This window comes from Glycine soja, chromosome 4 (assembly GCF_004193775.1).
Source record: "Glycine soja cultivar W05 chromosome 4, ASM419377v2, whole genome shotgun sequence".
Classification (NCBI taxonomy): Eukaryota; Viridiplantae; Streptophyta; class Magnoliopsida; order Fabales; family Fabaceae; genus Glycine; species Glycine soja.
In genome coordinates this window covers 2,479,421-2,498,733 of record NC_041005.1, presented here as the reverse complement: position 1 = coordinate 2,498,733, position 19,313 = coordinate 2,479,421, and the positions used below count along the sequence as shown (strand labels likewise).

General features: G+C 34.2%; 5 protein-coding genes across 5 annotated transcripts; 3 read left to right on the top strand and 2 right to left on the bottom strand.

Moving 5' to 3' along the window:
- Window positions 1-618: 618 nt before the first annotated feature.
- On the bottom strand, window positions 619-2,296 carry LOC114408637 (CBS domain-containing protein CBSX3, mitochondrial-like). The gene is made up of 6 exons (XM_028371755.1): window positions 2,046-2,296; window positions 1,494-1,768; window positions 1,325-1,403; window positions 1,108-1,181; window positions 962-1,022; window positions 619-868 (listed from the first exon to the last, which is right to left on the bottom strand). Exons 2-6 carry the CDS (start codon window positions 1,752-1,754, stop codon window positions 726-728), a joined length of 618 nt encoding a protein of 205 aa, XP_028227556.1. The 5' UTR covers window positions 1,755-1,768; window positions 2,046-2,296; the 3' UTR covers window positions 619-725.
- Window positions 2,297-2,715: 419 nt separating this feature from the next.
- On the top strand, window positions 2,716-4,129 carry LOC114408636 (putative proline-rich receptor-like protein kinase PERK11). Its single transcript, XM_028371754.1, has one exon. It carries the CDS (start codon window positions 2,814-2,816, stop codon window positions 3,852-3,854), a length of 1,041 nt encoding a protein of 346 aa, XP_028227555.1. The 5' UTR covers window positions 2,716-2,813; the 3' UTR covers window positions 3,855-4,129.
- Window positions 4,130-5,364: 1,235 nt separating this feature from the next.
- LOC114408635 lies at window positions 5,365-6,553 on the top strand. The gene is made up of 4 exons (XM_028371752.1): window positions 5,365-5,587; window positions 5,735-5,853; window positions 5,982-6,109; window positions 6,207-6,553. Exons 1-4 carry the CDS (start codon window positions 5,536-5,538, stop codon window positions 6,340-6,342), a joined length of 435 nt encoding a protein of 144 aa, XP_028227553.1. The 5' UTR covers window positions 5,365-5,535; the 3' UTR covers window positions 6,343-6,553.
- Window positions 6,554-8,850: 2,297 nt separating this feature from the next.
- LOC114408055 lies at window positions 8,851-10,040 on the bottom strand. Its single transcript, XM_028371181.1, has 2 exons — window positions 9,758-10,040; window positions 8,851-9,573 (listed from the first exon to the last, which is right to left on the bottom strand). Exons 1-2 carry the CDS (start codon window positions 9,867-9,869, stop codon window positions 9,287-9,289), a joined length of 399 nt encoding a protein of 132 aa, XP_028226982.1. The 5' UTR covers window positions 9,870-10,040; the 3' UTR covers window positions 8,851-9,286.
- A 1,388-nt stretch (window positions 10,041-11,428) lies between these two features.
- On the top strand, window positions 11,429-15,103 carry LOC114408634 (gamma carbonic anhydrase 1, mitochondrial-like). Its single transcript, XM_028371751.1, has 5 exons — window positions 11,429-11,604; window positions 11,732-11,875; window positions 12,098-12,223; window positions 12,309-12,460; window positions 14,440-15,103. Exons 1-5 carry the CDS (start codon window positions 11,490-11,492, stop codon window positions 14,731-14,733), a joined length of 831 nt encoding a protein of 276 aa, XP_028227552.1. The 5' UTR covers window positions 11,429-11,489; the 3' UTR covers window positions 14,734-15,103.
- The last annotated feature ends 4,210 nt before the right edge of the window (window positions 15,104-19,313 follow it).

Here is a 19,313-nt window from a genome sequence, read left to right as displayed (position 1 = left end):
AGAATGAAAGCACACTTTAATTTTTTTATTTTTTATTTTTTTGCTTTAGAAGGAAAGTAAAACACACTTTTAATTTTTATCATTAACATATTTTTAATTTGAATCTTATGGCAAGGACCACAAGAAATATTATATTTTGGATAAATAAATTAATGGTATATGCTGCGTGATAATTATTAAAAATTAATTAGATAGATTTGATTCATATTGGCTAAAAATATTTTAAAACCTAAATGAAATAAACCTAATTAACAATAATCAGTTAAGATTTGATTTTACCTTAAATCCGAAATCTGAAGTATTTCAACCGATGAATACCCATACGTTTTGCATGTGGGGAAAATGTTTGTGTGTGTGTTTTAATGAGAAATCCCAATGTTAATGTGGCGTGATGTTTAACAGATTCGTACTAAGGCTTGGGAGGGTGAGGGACTGAGGGAAAAGGGGAATGAGAATATTGAATATGATTTTTCTAATGAATTAGGCTCACAACTCGAATATATATGTTTTGGTGTGAATGGAGATTATCAAATTTATTATTTATTTTTTTGGAAAAAAAATTTAATAAAAAAAGATCAAGAAAACTTATTCACCAGATACTTATTAGAAAGTAGAAAGTTATAAAATAGAATCAAATTAAATTTACTATCAAATATAAAGGTGCATTCTGTTTAGGTACATGAATTTCGTGTCATCAAATCCGTATCCATGCTTGAATTCTTTAGCTAATAGTATTCTCCTCTGACGTAGTCATTGAGTCGCTTCAGTTCTCCACTCTGCTGCTCCATCACTGCTCGCACCACATCTACAATGGAAATCATGCCAACTATTTTTCCATCTATAACAGGAACATGCCGGATATGATTCTCTGCAAGAAAAGGTTGACATTTGACCCTTAAGCTTTGTGTCAAAAGATTAAAAGAAGGAAGAAGACTTGTGCCAATAGGAGAATTATCCTTACCTGTCATAATTTTCATTGCTTGAAGAATGTTGGTGTTGGAGGTCACCGTTATCAGGTTATTCTGTTCACAAGTAACCTCATTATTCTTATTGAAAACACAAGATTAGGTTGTTAAATATAATTGAAAAGAGAGAGCATAAAATAACCTCATCAGTCATTATTTGACCAACATGTGTGTGCAAGGGAGATCTTCCTTGTGCAACTATTTTTTTCAAGCAGTCTGTTGGTTCATGCATGCATCCAACAAAGTGGTTCAGTTTAGCTCAACGAGTCAAATACTGTTAAATTTTGGTTTGCAAATTGCATTGGTAATGAGTTTTCTATCTTAACTAAAGGGAATTAATTGGAAGGAACCACATCTACCTCTTTCTGTGATAATGCCTGCTATATGCTGCCCCTCTGGCTTTAGTACCACCAATGATCCAATGTTATTATCAGCCATCTGAAAATCTTATACCATGTTGATGTTAGTCAAGAAATCTTAAGAAAGTTAATTACGGTGAACTATTTTGAACAAATTGAACTATCTTACGTTCTTCATTGCGTTGATAACAGCATCATCAACTCGGCACCAGAGCCAGGAACCAACATTTGCTTCCCCTTTTGTCATTAGTACCTCTGACACTGTGACATTCTCCAATCCTTTCTGCTGCATGCGTGGAGAGGACGTGGCACATCCAAATTTTGAATATATTTTGTTTAGGTTAAGGATTCCCTTCCCTTGGAATTGTTGAAATATTGCGCCCCTTTGAGGGTTTTGGCGAAGTCGCAGTATTCTGTAGACTCCTAGCATTTGTTATTCTAGTTCTGTTCTATCGAAGTAAATATCAGTGCTTGCTAATGTATAACAACAAAGTATCATTATTCAACAACAAAAAATACAAAGTACCGTTGTTCTACTTATAGAGAACTATTGGGAGGAGTAGGACTAATGATTTAATTTTAATCTATATAAGACCTAACTCAACAGTATAACAGTATTTTCATTTCGTAAAAATGTTAGATGTTCTTCATTACTGACAAATTTAATAACAAAAATTAAGGGTTTCGTGTTTTTTCCCCTCAAGTGTAGGATTCTACGTACCCTGATGTTGCTGCTAGGAATACTTGGAATTGATTGGTAGTTGCTTCTGCTTTAGCAGCGGCCAAGGAATATGGAATTATCCCCATCTTTGGTATTTCATATAACCACAAAAGTAGCTGGGTGCCATCCTTTACTTTATGACTGCATCTTGTATTTGAATTCTTTTCTTAAAGGAGAATATGAAGAAAGGAACTTTCTAGTTGTTTAGACATGGAATTGCCGACTCATTGGATCATATGTTCTGGCATTCATTTGCCCAACATTATGGACTTACGGTTACGGATGATTATTTTAAGTTTATTGCTATATATTCCATATCAAATTCAATGAAATCAATTTAATAACACGGGGATGAATGACCAAAACCATTAGCTCAGTAAGCTTCAAAGAGGCCAAGAATATGCTGGGAATTTCTTTCGTGAGAAGTGAAAGAAATCACTTTCGTACACCACAAGATAAGAATGGTTTGCGAACGTTTGTTTGATGACAACATAAATCTCTAAGTCTAAGCAAAGCACAAATAAAGAAGTTTCCAAGGAAATCAGTGTGAAAAGCTTGGGAATAAAAACTGGTTAGTCAAACAAAATTCTAACGAAAGTACTCCAATGCATCCAAGGTATAAACTCCTAGTTCTGTATATATAGACAACCAGTGCAATCTGCGGTTTTTAAGTTCAACTAAAATAGAAAACCTTATATATCCGGTGAAAAAAAAAACTCATTCTGTAGTGATACCAGATATTAATCATATCTATTCTATCCATCATACATGCCACGGAAAAAGCAGCAATGTGGTTTTAGGATCCCTTGGATCTCAGGTCCTTCCACTGAATCTCATTCTCCTCCTCCAAAACAAAAATCAAAATCTGTTTCCACTCATCATCGACCACCATTTCGTCCTCCTGGAATAGCCTCTACCCCTCCACAACCTCCTCCGAATGGAACCCCAAAATCTAAACCTCAACAAGTGTCAAATTTTCTTCCATCACACTCACCAGCACCTTCAGTGATCATTAATTCCCCAGTGTCTTTTCAGCCAGAATCCCTTTCTACACCTTCAGAGCCAAATGTGGAGGAATTGGAGTTGGATAGTACTCCTACTCAGAATTCCAATTCCAATGCCCCTTTGGAAACACAAAGCAAACCCCACCAATCTAAATCAAATGGCAACACCATAGAGAGAAAGATGATGGTTGCCACGTCCACTCCTAGCGGGAAAGACATCCAAGTGGTGCCACCAGCTTCAACATCAGCGACCATACCATTATCCCACGAGGAAAACCCCACTATCCAAAAAGATATTAATGATATTTCAGCTCTGAATCCAACATTGAACGTGGATGACAAAACAATTAGTGTGGTAACTCTGGCTGGTGACAACAGAGGAGTGACAATGCACGTGGCGGGTTCTCACTCAACTAGGCCCAAACCTGAAGGTAAGAAGAGCGCGTCCACGGAGAAAGATGAAGCGGGGAAGACATACGTAAACAGCAACATTCAGAGCATCAACAATTCGATCATGTCGAACGGTTCCATCAATGGAAGAGACCCTGGTGTTCGTGTTATTCTCCCCCAACAGCCTCAGCCTGATGTGAAACAACCGTGTTTGGAAAAACCTAAGGCTGAAGTTAGCATTAACCGTGTGGAGAGGGTGCCTTACCGGCCCGTTGTTCGAAGACGATGCCTCAGGGGACTTTTCCATGAACCCAGTGACTCTGAACCTCATAACCCTGACAAGCCTCGTCGTCATGGTTGCAAGTTTAGATGCGGAGACATTGATATAAAGGATAAGGATGCTGCAACAAAATAATGAACAACGTGGTCTTATTTACTTGAGACATGACAGAATACCATACCAGGGCCTTTGTTTTGATGTTTCGTGTCAGTAACATCCATCGTTTGTGCTGTTCTTTTTTAATGTCAAGTTTGTTTATTGGGGAAACTTGCAACTGTCTCTAGTTTACAAGAACAATTACTGAGTGTGATGAGTGATGACCATTCAGCTTTCTTTCAGAAGCTGCTTTTTGTTAATTAATAGTCAAAGCAGTGATTCAGAGAGGGGATAAAAAAAAATTCACTAGTGAATTGAAGTGCTTTTCAATAAGAAAACACAAGGAATGTCATTATCGTTTGACTGAAAAATCTTTCAAACAAATTGCCAATAATTTATCCTGCTAAAACGCGGAAAAAGTACTACTTGATCACCAGAAATTAAAAAGGCATGACCGAAGAAATTGATAAGCAGGAAATCATACCCAAAAAACACAAGATCCTCAAAGATGGTTTTCGAACAATCAAATGGTATTTTTTTTATATAATAAGTGGTCTTTTTTAACATGAACGCTTTACATTTCATAAGAATACAAATACAATTGGTTTAAACATGCAGCGAATCTTTGATTATAAAATTTAGTTAGTTTTTTATTTAATTTCCTAACCAGTCTTTTTTTTTATGAAATTCTTAATCAGTCTTAACTCTCGTTTTTTATAATTGTGGATTGCACTCGTTAAATTAAGATTCTGAGGTTGGGATATTTTAAAGTTTAATTATGTTAAAATTTAAAAAGAAAATCTTTACAACTTATATATTGATCCTATCGATTAATCAGAAAAAAAAATTCATCTCTAGTCAATAAGAGATCCATTGAAAGAAAGATAAAGAGATGCATGTGTTTATCTCTCTCCTAATGGACCTCTCCATTAATGGAAGAGGAGTTGAACCCTTAATCAGGTTTCTAACATGATGTACATGATATTTAAATATGATAGTCTTAGGGAGAGAGGAAAAAGAATACTTTTTCATGAGAGTTACTTTTACTAAATTTAGTATGGGTTTGAATAACCTCTTAATTTTGATGAAATTTTACATATTTAAATTGTTTTTAAAATTATGATAAAATTAATTATAATACATAAAAATCATGACAGAATTAAAATAAATAGGAATAACTTTTATTTTTATCAAAATCAATTCTATAATAATCAAAATCAATTTTATTCAAGATTAATTTCAGCACCTCTAACCCAAACATACACTTACTTGTTCAACGGATAGAGGGAAAATATTGGTACATTTGAAACTAATTGCTAAAGTTCTTAAAATAAAAACTGTGGTGATGTCGCCGCCTTGTTTTCTAAAGTCTGTGTGCTGCCTGTGACTAAAGCCTTAAAATATTCAATTTTCTATTTATTTTTGCCCAAACTACAAGGGAATCTTTGCCGTTACAGTAGGATCATTATCATCATCATTATCCCTTAACATCCAAAACCTATGGATGTGACACTTTTGTTCACTCATCACAATCTAAAATCCTTGCCAAGAGATAAGAACAAAATAGAGAAACAATCCGGAGCTTCGTCACTACACTGACCAGCACTATATATATATATATCAAGAAATAGGTCATCGATTTAGAAAGGCATTGGAGGAGCTAGTGTGGCTTAGTCGCTAAATTTGTTACGATAAAGAAATTAATTCAGCAACAAATATAATGGGTTCTCTTATGGCAGGATGGGACTCTCTGATCTTGGATCCTGAATCAGGTACAGATAATTAATTAATTATTTAGTACTAGTGTTGTTTCTTTCTCGTATTATGTTATGCACTTATATATGCTTCACCTCTTGGTCGAGTCTAGATCATAAATCACTTGTGATTTCTGACGGAGGAAAAATTTGTTATTTTTGCAGCTACAATAGAGAGGAATCGATCACTCACCAAAGAAGAAATTAATGCTTACTGGAGAGTAAAGAAGGAGACAGAGTTAGAACACCTCAGAGCTATGTCCAAACTATCTGAGACTATTCAGGTTTTTTGACTTTGAAGTTAACTACATCTCTACATTTTTTCCCCTTCTATGTGTCAGAAATTCACACACACACACATATATATAAAAGCTAGTAATATATTTTGATGTTTATGATGGATACTGGACAGGCCCGAAAATTTGAGGATTCAGAGAATTCTCATAAGTCAAGTACCGTGACCTTGGCCAGCATAAAGGAGTCCTTAGGCATGGACGTTGACCAGAAAAGTTTAGAGCAACTTATCAAGAAAAATGGCTGGTAAATTAAATCACAGATAGTAATTGCACAATTTGGTGTATTATTATGAATCCCTTTAAATGATTAATATTTTAGAAAATGATTGGGGTTAATGCAGGTGGACCAAAAGCAGCTGGGCATTTCTGAATGAACCGCCAGTGATAGAAGCGGCTTCCAATAAGTATGCATCACAGTTTCACGTGGCCAACTTGGGGTCTACGAAACTTAACCCCGGAGATGGAATTAATGCTTGATATGAGTTTTTTTCACGTTATATATCATATCCACGACTATAGTTTCGTATCTATATGTGTAATGGCTTCTATTTTGTCACTTACAATTCTGCATAAGAACTCTGTATTTCTGGTTTGTTTGAAAAGGGATGCAAAAATCCCAACAGATTTTAAAGAGAGAATATTGAACTGATTTGACTTTGTGGTTAAGGAAAGCGTGCAGTACCTTTTATTTGTCAGCCTTCTAATCCTAATCAAATGGCTATTATTTAATTTGCTACGTAGCGTTGATTAACTCCTACTATTCCTGTAGATTATTTTAATACGTGAATTTTTTATTTTTTTTTTTCAAAATCGGTTAAGGGATCATAGGTAGTATAGTTGGTTAATTACATACATCATTGAAAAATAGTAAAAAAAAAAATGAATTCACCGGAAGAACACCGAGAAGAGAAATGAGAGAGGGTGCGGTGAAATTACAAGTGGGAGAGCACCATAAAACCTGAAAGGAAGGTGCGGTCAAACAGGAGGGAGGAGGAATAATGCTTGAAAAAGAGAAGAAAAAAAAACATTTAAATAGCAAAATTACACTAACATTTTTTGAGTTTTTCTCAAATTATATTCAATCTTTTTTCTTTTATTATTCCTACGCTGGCTCATCTTAATATTTGAAAATATGCACTGTGACTTTCTTATATATTACATTCACCGGCGGATTTACATGGTATTTAATAATCCCCCTCCCCCATAAAGTAAATTTTTTTTACTTAAATATATTGAATAAATATTTTTTAGCCCTATAAAAGAATAGATCTTGTCTCCATAAGATAATTTTTTTAATAAGATAAATGTAGACAGTTATAAAAGAATAATTTTACTCACTTTATCTTTTTAAATTTTTTATTATCATTTTTAATAAAAATTATATAATTTTTGTTTGAAAAAATATTATACTATTTTTTGCCGGATCCGTCACTGATTACATTAATCTTTCTTAATATTTAAAAATATTACATTAATATCACGTTATACATTACATTAACATCTTTATGAGGAAGTTGTTACCAACATTAAAAAAAGAATATTGTGTATAATTTGAGAAAATTTGAGAAGGTGTTAATGTAAATTGCTTTTATTTTAATAATTTTATATAAAAAAATTTAACTAAATCATTTGCTAGTTTGCCACTCATAATTGAGTGAAACTTCCTACACCTTCAAATTCTACTTGAAGCGCCCATTACATTACAAAATGCTCATTTCATAATGGAAAATTACATTATAGATTGAACATTTTGTAATGTAATGCAAATGGTGATAGAGAGGTGCAGAAGCAATGCTCCCCATGATTTAGCTTTGAATACTTAGCCCAAAAATAATACTAGCTTCTAAAATGGTCTTCCTTTCTATACCCCGGCCATATAACGTAATCTACACCCTTTTAAAGTTTAAGATTAAATTAATTTTGTATCCTCTAAAATGGTCTTTCTTTCTATACCCCGGACATTGAAGGTCTGTATAAATAATTAAATATCCTTAGTCTCAGTAAATGTAAATTACACTAAAGTCAGGTAGTGCACTATTTAATAATTTCTTCTGAGATTGGTCCAAACCATAATACAATTACAATACAAGGCTGAATGTCTGATATTCTCTTTTCTTGCAGAGGCAACTCTTACAATCAAAGAGGGATTAGCTATCAGCCATTCGGTGTTCGTGAAGGGTGACCACACTAACTTTGAGATTGATCCTTCTTTTGGGGTTGAGGCTTCCCAGTTGTACCCTTATGTCAACTACACCGCTGTGGAAGAATACCTTGACACGTTCGTTTGAGAATTTAAAAAGCAAGGATGCACGTCTGTGCTCTTGTTTGCTATGTAAACTAGTTAATGTTTTACCTGACTAGTTGAAAATTGAAAATGCTATGTAAACTTGTTTCTGTTATGCTTTTTCCTTCCTATGTTTTAGCTGCTTCACAACAATACCTACTAGATTGGAAGCTGAGTGAAGGAACAGTATAGGACAAGAATGAAATGAGCTTTTTCATAAACTAAAATTAACACATACATTTATTTTTTTATAAAAAAATCTTACATTTAAATTCTCTACAAGCTAAGGTGCATAATTTATGCGCATGATGTAAGAAGTTAAATTGAGTACATGAATTTACTCGGTTGTCATTTAAGGACTAGACAGGTTTTGTTCTACACCTTTTAAGGCAAACGCATGTTATGATGACTGTTGTGTTAACATGACTAACATTTGTCTCTTTCAAATTATCAAGAATCATAACATGAATGCTTAATCGGAAAGTGAAAGTGTCATCGATAGTCACACAAGCTTAAGCATGACGCTGCAATTTATCAAACTTTACTAGTTGAAAACCGTCTAATTCTTTTTTTGGCTGGGGAAGGAAGAGTCAATTCTGCAAGCAAACCGTGTCATGGTGTGCTCAATTGTGATCAAGTACAAAACATTTGAGTTAGAAGCTGGATAATCAATTTTTGTTAATGAACACACAGCATTAATCCGGGCAAGAACAAAAGTTACAGAATTTGTTAATGAGTTTCTCTGAGTCTTTGTTTTTATAAAGGAAAACAAAGACCATATGATCATCGGGACATAATACTGCTCATGATGAGAGAAACTGCATCTCGTTTCATAACTACATACAAAAAATTTCCATAACACCTATAAATTTGCAACGGGATTTGGGCTTGGGACTTGGGACCATCATTTCTCTTTTTATTAGACCTCAACAATAGAAGAAATATATTTGCTAAACAACAAACCCCAACCAATTTATATCAATTCAGAATCATGGTATATACCTATGTAGATATTTACAAAGTAATGAATTAATTCTGTTTATCACCAACTTACATTGTTCTTCCACAAAGACTACTGAGGACATATAACAGTCTGAGATCCAAATACTGTAATCATGTCTGTCACGAAGTACTTGTTTATCTGATATATGCTTGTTTGACTTGGACGTGTATCTTGGTGGGAGAGAAGAGTGTAAGCCCATCATCAGTTCTATTGCCTATAAGAGTGTGGTTATGATGTGACATTGACCCAGTTGGAGTAACTCTAGTAGTATTAGTTCCAGATGATGGGGTTGGTAATGTTTCTGGGGCTGGTGCCAAGGCCAGTTCCTCTTCAGACTTGGCTAGTGGTGATGCTGTTCTTATGCTATATTTCTGTGTGTACCCGATCATTATTCCAAGCTTCATTCCCTCAGTTATATTTCCTGTAAATTTGGATATAAACATTGAAGAGAATGAGAACAAAAAATTACAAGTGCTAAAAATAATAACTAACAAGCCGGCAAAGAAGCAAACCCAATTTACAAGCAAATGAAAATACTTAATAATTTATACTATTAGTTTTTAGGAATGAGGAGAAGTAGCAGTTACTTAAATATTGGTCTTTACCATTTGAATCGAGGTCTGCCTTTGAATTCTCTGACAAGAGAATGAGTGTAGGGGTGATTATTGTAAGGAAAGCCCAGAAGACGAATATTGGAACCAGAGTTCTTTCACTCATTTGTTTGGAAAACTAGAGCAATTTCATGCACTTCTAAGTGAGGTATACTCCACCACAGGACTTTTTTGTGTACCGAGAGAAAGAGGATAGGCGTGGTATACGATGGTTCTAGGCTTCTAGCTTCTAGCTTCATGAAATTAGCTGGCCATGTTTAAACACATTAATTGGGATCAAAATAATAATAATAGAAACTGCTACTCCATGTGATAGGAATTTTATTATTATATAAACTAGAGTCAAGTTTTAACAACTAAACTTGTGATTTGGTTTCACGGTTCTTAGGTGGTTGTTATTATTACAACCATTGGTCTGTCTGTCTCTATAATAAGTCAGAATCTGACGTGGCTTGGTACAATTGGCACTCTGATTTTAGTAATTTACATAACAAAACTTTAATCCCCCACTCCTCGTTGATGATCACTTTCCAAGTTCTAAATTATGATGCAATATTTTTATAGAAGTTATTAAGGCATACAATAAATTTTAAGAATGTTTTTATAATATATTAACTTTTCTTTTTACCTTTATTCATTACATAACTACCTTGTCTTAGACTTAACATTTTTCCTATTCTCCAAATTTTTAAATCAAATTAGATTAAAAAAAAATATAAAACAATTTCTCTCCTCTTCTCTCACTTCCTTCCAAACCAATCACATTATCACAAAACAAAACATAAAACTTAAGATATGATTAATCTTAACAGCCTCACCAGCAGCCGGAGATGTATTATATTACACCGCAAGGGTAGTGCGAGGGAAGGAATATTTTCCTTTTTTTCTACATTTTCGTTTTACTTTGTTCTCCACTTGAAAACGTATAAATGTAATCCAAAACACTTGAACTACTGAGATTTACATTGATCTGAATTTTAGAATCTTGAACGTTGGAAACCGTTAGAAGGCTCCTAGCTATTAAGTCTTTAACAAAGCAAGAAGAGACAAGGTCAACAAGGGCTAAAATTTTAAATTAATTGTTAGAATTACAAAGTCAAGAATAAATTTTCTAGAGACACACGAGCTATACTTCTATTTCTTCGTCCAAACCTGAGCGAAAAGTCACTCTACTTTCCTGTCTACTTCTATATAGTATATATCAATAAATTTTCTAGCACAAGATGAAGAATAAATAATTCCTAAAAAGAAAGTGATGAACAAATTTTAATCAAATAAATCATGGGCAAAGCTGGCGTTGGCAAGGAACTTCCAAAATCCAAATTGCATAAAGAAACACTACTTGCTGGGTAATAAATTGTCCCCGCCACCTTCCTCAATATAAATTTTGGCAGCTTTTAACACTATTCTTTATTTGAACTATTATTATGGGTGGCAAATGTGGCTTCTCTGTCCAAGAATTATTGATTCTTGTTTGCAATCATATCTAAATTGTTTTAACACTATTCTTTATTTGAACTAAATTGTTTATACGGAACAAATTACCAAAATTTTCAAACCCCACAAGCTGGTAACAGATCGGCCCAGATAATCTTGGGCCAGGCCCATTTTTGTTTTGAGCGATGGAAACCCCAAATTGCCCTCTCCACGAAACAGGGATATTCTACTCTAGCATAGTAGCATTCTGGTTGAGACTCGAAGTGTGAAGCACTGAGCAGTTGAGGAAATGGGAACCCTTGGGAGAGCGATCTACAGCGTTGGTAACTGGATTCGAGAAACTGGACAGGCCATTGATCGTCTCGGTTCCCGTCTTCAGGGCGGTTACTACTTCCAAGAGCAGCGTTTGTCTCTTTCCCCTTTCCCATTTTTTTCATTTCCATGCCCTAATTTCATGATCAATGTTTATGATCGGAGACTTATATAATGCTATGCAATATATCTAGTAATCGTCTTCCTTGTTGTGTTTAGTCTCTAGGCATCGAACTCTGATGAACATATTTGATAAGGCTCCTGTTGTTGATAAGGATGTATTTGTTGCGCCAAGCGCCTCCGTCATTGGAGACGTTCAACTTGGAAGAGGATCATCCATTTGGTATGGAGTTGTCTTGAGAGGTAACCTATCTCGCTCCTTCAATTAGGTCTCACAGATAATATTTCAATCATTCTATGCTTCTTCTGTTAATGAGATGTTTTGTGGAATAATTTGTAATGCTTTATTTCTAAACAGATTTCACGCGAACTTGCATTTCTCTTATCTTTTAATGTAGATTGAATTTCTGTGTTGTTCATTAAGATATATGTGGTGATCATGTTTGAAATTCACTTTATGAATAGGTGATGTTAACAGCATCAGAGTTGGAAATGGAACTAACATTCAGGACAACTCTCTGGTGCATGTTGCAAAGTCAAATTTAAGTGGGAAGGTGTTGCCTACAATTATTGGGGATAATGTTACTGTCGGTGAGTAACCTTTTTGTCATGATTAAGAATCGTGCTGTGTTCTACTCTTAATGGGAAATTTTGTTAAATTTTTTTTACTGAGCAGGCCACAGTGCTGTTATCCATGGTTGTACTGTTGAGGACGAGGCTTTTGTTGGTATGGGTGCAATACTACTTGACGGTGTAGTAGTTGAGAAAAATGCCATGGTTGCTGCTGGTGCCCTTGTGAGACAGAATACAAGAATTCCTTCTGGCGAGGTATGTCTGTGGGTGTTTGGCTGTTTGGCTGTTTGGCTATTCCTATTAAGTTACTGAGGATTAGGATCATGTTCGTGGTAGTGTAAACTGTTTTTGGGAATTATTCCATTTTTTAGTTAACATACTATACTGCCAATCTCTGACAGGTTGTTCAATTATTTGTTTTTTATATAATTTTTATGGAATATAGGGGGTGAGGTTAATTTCTATGCACTGTTAGTATAAAAAGATTTACATTATCAACCAATCATAAATCATAGTTGGTATGACTTTTAAAGTGATTATTCTAAGAGTAAAAAAACATATCATACATGGTTTTTACATTGTTAGTGTATACACTATTTACTCTTAAAGAAATTTTTTGGTTAGTTTTTTATTTTGCTTTTTAATTTTATTCAACAGCCTTATGATATTTAAGTATCTAAAACGTGTTTGAAACATAAAGCCCTTATTCTTTAGTTGAAGACTAGATTTTGGTAAAATGCTCGAGTGAAAAACACTCAACAACACCTATATTTAGATACATCTGCAATTCCCTAAGAGCAATGATGAGCGAAGTCTCTGTCTATTCATCTACTTTAGACATTAATTTCTAAAATAGAAACTGTTTCAAGCACTCTGCGTCAAGCTGAAGCAAACAGATTTGATGCACCAAGCATGGAACAATTTTATTGGATTTGTGATCCTCTTAGAATTTTGTCGAGATGTCTGCAAGTTGGTCATTTTAGCTGACTAACTCAGTTAAAACTTCCTTGGATAGAACCTTCTCTTGTACAAAGTGAGAGTCAATTTCTATATGTTTGGCCATCTCATGAAACATCGGTTTAGAGTCAACATGAATAGTTGCTTGATTATCACAAATTAACTTCATTTGTTGAATATCACAAAACTTCAACTCCTTAAATAGTTGTTTAATCCATACAAGTTCTCTAGTAGTTATCGCCACCGCCTTATATTTGGATTTTGCACTAGACCTAACAGCAAATCTTGCTTCTTACTTTTCCATAAGCCAATACTTGCACCAGTAGATTCATAGTACCCCATGGTAGAATGTCTATCCATTAGAGACCCTACCCCATCTCTGTAACAATGCCTAATAACTTGGGTACTCCCTTTATCTTCATATAACCATCCGTGTTCCAAAGCCTAGAATATATATAAAAAAAAAACAACAACACCACATTTGATGGCTCGGGCAGAGAGCTTATCAAATCCTGGAGAGACATTATGAACAAAATAAGTACAACCAAGTGCATTGAGAAAATTCATCAATAACAGTGACAGCATTTGAACCCTTAAAAAAAGACTTGACCTGGACCCCATATATCTGAATGAACAATAAAAATTAAAAAACATAGAATTACACATCTTTTTTCAATTTGTTTTGGAAAAGAGGAGCAAACATGTTTACCTAAATTGAAATGATTCACAATTAACTCTAGTACTTTTTCAAGACCTGGAACCATTTCCTTTAATTTTGACTAATTTGGATGACCCATGCATTTATGAAAAAGCTTTGCAGATGTAACTCTAGCAACACAAGACACAAAAGGAATTGGCTCTAGATAGTAGAGACCTCGAGATTGATCTATTATGCCAATTATTCTACTTGTACCACATTCTTGTATGACAAAAGAATTAGAATCAAATGTCACAAGACAATTTAGAGAACAAGTTGATTAACTAAGATTAAATTAAACGGACAATTAGGGATTAAAAAAAGGACATATTTCTTGTTTAATGAAGGAGAGAGGGAAACTTGATCAATTCCATTAGAAGTAACCTTAGATCCAATTGCTAAGGTAATAAATGAGGAATTTCAGGAGACATGGAGGGGATGGAAAGCACTCCTTAATTTTTATCAGTTTTTGCCTGGCCTAGATATTTTAACTTCCAATGTTGGTTAGGCTGTTTATTTCTTCAATGCATGCTATATGTGTCATTCATGATCTGTAAGCACAAACTTGCATATTTTGCAGGTATGGGCAGGCAATCCTGCAAAGTTCCTGAGAAAGCTCACTGACGAAGAGATAGCTTTCATCTCCCAGTCAGCTACCAATTATACTAACCTTGCACAGGTCCATGCGGCCGAAAATTCAAAGTCCTTTGATGAAATTGAGTTTGAGAAGGTGCTACGAAAGAAGTTTGCACGCAAAGATGAGGAGTATGACTCTATGCTGGGTGTTGTGCGTGAGATCCCACCAGAGCTTATTCTTCCTGATAATGTCTTACCTGATAAAGCAGAAAAAGCTCTTAAAAAATCTGGTATTTAAAAGCAGTGTTTTTCTATTCCAATCTTGAAATGACATCATGGGACTCTATTGTTTTTTGCAAATTCATGGAAGAGGGATTCTTTTCATTCCCAATAATACCTGACATTTTCTGCGATAGAATTGTGGCGCCTTACGGTCCAGGAAGCAATTGTTCCATAAATTCCGAACTCTGTTGTCTAATTTGGGAAAGGCAAGTGCCATGTAGGATATCGTATGCTGATCTTTAGTGTTTGATGTATCCAATGCAAGTGATTTCACATTCCCCCCCCTTACTTTTTTTATGTTCAAGTTGTTGTTCGTCAACTTGGTGCATAAGTTCTCGTTGACATCTTTATTAATGAGGACACTGACGCCTGGGTTTTTGTTTTCAGTGTGGATACATGCATCTTCCTTTTTGCATATTTTCTAGCCAATTGAAAAATTACGATTGGGATAATGATTATTTCATGGAGGGTGAAAGGCTTCAATTGTGTAGTTCACAGAAAGAATAGAAGTGGGCTATCTAAAAAGTAGTAAAAACGAACTTATGGGTCCTTTTCCATCTAGAGTTCATCTTGAAAGTACATATTGTTACTTTCTATGTAATAAAAAGGTTTTATAAAACCAATTTTCCACCATAAAAGTATGTCTTTAAAAGTTCTTGTGTCTGGTGGATTAGTGGTAGACTAACTCTCCCTATATTTCACAGCCGGTCCCAAGCTGTGTTAGATACTCGGCAACTGACGTACCACCTTTATATTAAACATGTTGTACAGTGGCGGGTTACGTTTGTAGCAATGTGGGTAAATGTACCATCCCAATTTACGAGAGAATTACAAGTAGGTATGATAAAATGTTATATTTTGCCCCCCTATTTATGATTTTGAACCCATTAAAGCTAAACTCGTCTATCTTTAAACCCACTCATGCTAGGCCATTATTTTAATAATTTCGTATCCACTAAAATTAATTTGAGGGTTAAATACATTTTAGGTAATGATTGATTTTTTATTTAGATTTCCAATAAAAAAAAAGTTGTTGCATTAAATTTCTCATATATTAAAACTTTTGTAGAGTTTCTATGTCGGTCACTTATAAACAAAAGAGACCATTACAACACCTTTTTTTTAGGGGGTGTTTGGTTTAGTTGTTTTCTGTTTTCATTTTCACTGAAAACAGAACGGTGATGAAAATATGTTTGGTTGGATTTCTGAAAACATTTTCAGTGAAAATGAAAACAGGAAACAATCAGAAAATGAAAATAATAAATTTTCGTTTTCAGTGTTTTCAGTTAATAACAGAAACCTCATTTCGGATAAAATGAAATTGTGGTGACAATGAATGTAATTTTTAGCAAATATAAAAATACAAAAAGACAAGAAGTCAATATATCAAAAATTTTCAGTATTTTTATTTCATGAAAACAAAAAACAAGAAGTCAAACCAAACATATTTTCAGAATTTTAATCTTTTGAAAATGAAAACAATTTTCAGAAAATGAAAACAGAAAATGAAAATGCAAACCAAACACACCCTTAATTTTTCATTTACTTCTCCACTTTATCCTAAGAATAAAGTACTCGTAAAAAAAAAAGAGACAACAAGAGAGACTTGTTCGAAAGAGGTTAGTGAGAAGTCGATTAGACTTCTTTTATTATTTTGTAGTTATTTTTGACAAGTTGATTAAGTTTAGAGTGAGACTTACATAGAAACTAGTTGGGTGAAGCATGTATGGTCAAGTTGGATTGGATTAATACCTTTTTTCAATTTTTTAGGGGGAGGGGGGGTAAGCATTATATCATAATAAATCAACAACACAAAAAAAGGAACTGGTCTAAAAGACATCAACCTATATTGGATGTCCTGTTTTGTCTTGTTCAAAAACGGATTGATAGCGAGGCAGGCTCGCCAGGCTTTTATAATTTTTAGTTATTGATTTATATGTTTATATAAACATTAATAAATATGACTTATTTTACAACTTAAAATCTATATAGATAAAATTTTATTTTAAATTTTGTTTGGCATATATGTAACTAAGGTAACATTTAAATGTGTATTTTATTCAAACACAAACTAATACATTCAAATATATATTAATATGAATCAATTAAGATTGTGAAAAAAATATATTACAAACTATTTTGTAAAATCTACTTGTAACCTGTTATAAAGTGAGAAACTATTTTTCATGTTATATTTTTTAATACATTATATTATTTGTAATTTCTAATATATTAGAAGAAGCATGTATGATGTATTTATTCTCTTGAGCAGGCTAGTTTGTAGGGCGGGGACCCAATTTGTTTGTGCTGGATCCAAGAAACGGAGATAACTCTACCTTGAAGTGTAAGCAAGTGAGGAAATGGGAAGCCTTGGGAGTTGGGAGAGCCATTTACAGCGTTGGTTTCTGATGTGCTATACTTTGTTCACTCTTTTGCCATTATGCTATGAAATATGTCAAGTAATCGTCTTCCTTGTTGTTTTTAGTTTCTAGGCATCTAACTTTGATGAACATATTTGATAAGGCTCCTGTCGTTGATAAGGATGCATTTGTTGCACCAAGTGCCTCCGTCGTTTGGTATGGGTGTGTCTTGAGAGGTAACCTATCTCGCTGGACCAATTAGATCTCACAGACAACAACATTTCAACCATTTTATGCTTCTGCTGCTAATGAGTTGTATTTGCTGAATAATTTGCAATGCTTTCTTTCTCAAACAGATTTCTCTGATCTTTTAATGTAAATTGAATGTGCAATGTTTGATCTATCTGTGTTGTTCGTGAAGATACATGCGGTGATCATGTCTAAACTTCACTTTATGAATAGGTGATGTTAGTAGCATCAGAATTGGAAGTGGAACTAACATACAGGACAACTCCCTGGTGCATGTTGCAAAGTCAAATTTAAGTGGGAAGGTGTTGCCTACAATGATTGGGGATATAATGTTACTGTCGGTGAGTAACATTTTTGTCATGATTAAGAATAGTGCTGTGTTCTACTTTTAATGGGAAATTTATGTTATAGTTTTCACTGAGCAGGTCATAGTGCTGTTTTACATGGTTGTACCGTTGAGGACGAGGCTTTTGTTGGTATGGGTGCAATACTACTACTTGATGGTGTAATTGTTGAGAAAAATGCCATGGTTGCTGTTGGAGCCCTTGTGAGACAGAATACAAGAATTCCTTCTGGTGAGGTATGTCTGGATGTTTGCTGTTTGGCTACACCCATTAAATTTATGAGGATTAGAATCATGTTCATGTTAGTCTTAACTGATTTTGGGAATGATTCCACTATTGACTTAACATACTGTACTGCCAGTCTAGGACAAAGAGGGTCAATTATTATTATGTGTTCATTTTATTTATCTTTATGTTAGTTTTTAATGGAAATTTTAGGGATTTTGTGTTTTTAGATAATTTTAACCTGATAATTATTGTGACCTTAAAGTTGTTTAATATTAGATTAGATGCATTAGGAATATTCTTAAAAGACTTCTTGGGATAATTTTTCATTTTGTCTTTTTAATTTTATTTAACAGCCCTTAAGATATTTACTCATTTAGGTATCTAAAAGGTTTTTGAAACATAAAGCCCTTATTTTTTTTTTTCTTCTAACTTATGATCTCACCTATTCTTCCTCAAAGCCCATGGCCACAACATAAGCCTAAATTCTTTCATGGGTTATAATTTTGGTTCTAAACTATCCCTTCTCGAGTAGACCCTAATCCAGAAGAATCCTAGATCATTTGTCTTAATTGTTACTTATTACTAATGTCATGGTTATTATTTTGCTTCTTGAACTGCATGAGCTTATATATACCCACTTCCGAGTTTTATCAAAAGGTTCAAACTATTTATATTTTTCCTTTTTGGGAGAAAAAGCAATATATAATTCTAATTTAACATCCTATAAGGTTCAAGTTTATAACTTGCACCTAAAAATTACCGTGTTATAAAGTCTTTGAATGCCCTCAGGTGTGGAATTTTGGACCGGTTGACCCAATTGCAAGACTGAAGCTATCTTAGATGGTCCTCGGCTCTTTTTTTTATTATTAATTCTTATCATGGGGATGGAAAGCACTCCTTAACTTTGATCAGTTTTTGGCTGCTCTAGATATTTTAAGTTCTAAGGTCTGTTTGGCTGCTTTTTCTTGAATGCATGCTATATGTGTCATTCGTGATCTGTAAGCACAAACTGGCAAATTTTGCAGGTATGGGCAGGCAATCCCGCAAAGTTCCTAAGAAAGCTCACTGATGAAGAGATAGCTTTCATCTCCCAGTCAGCCGCCAATTATACTAACCTTGCACAGGTCCATGCAGCCGAAAATTCAAAGTCCTTTGATGAAATTGAGTTTGAGAAGGTGCTGCTGCGAAAGAAGTTTGCACGTAAAGATGAGGAGTACGACTCTATGCTGGATGTTGTTCCTGATAATGTCTTACCTGATAAAGCAGAAAAAGCTCTTAAAAAATGAGGTATTTAAAAAAGCAATGTCTTCTATTCCAATCTTGAAATGATATCATGGGATATCCTTGTTTTTTGCATATTCATGGAAGAGGGATTCTTTTCATTCCCAATAACACCAGACAATTTCTGCGTAGAG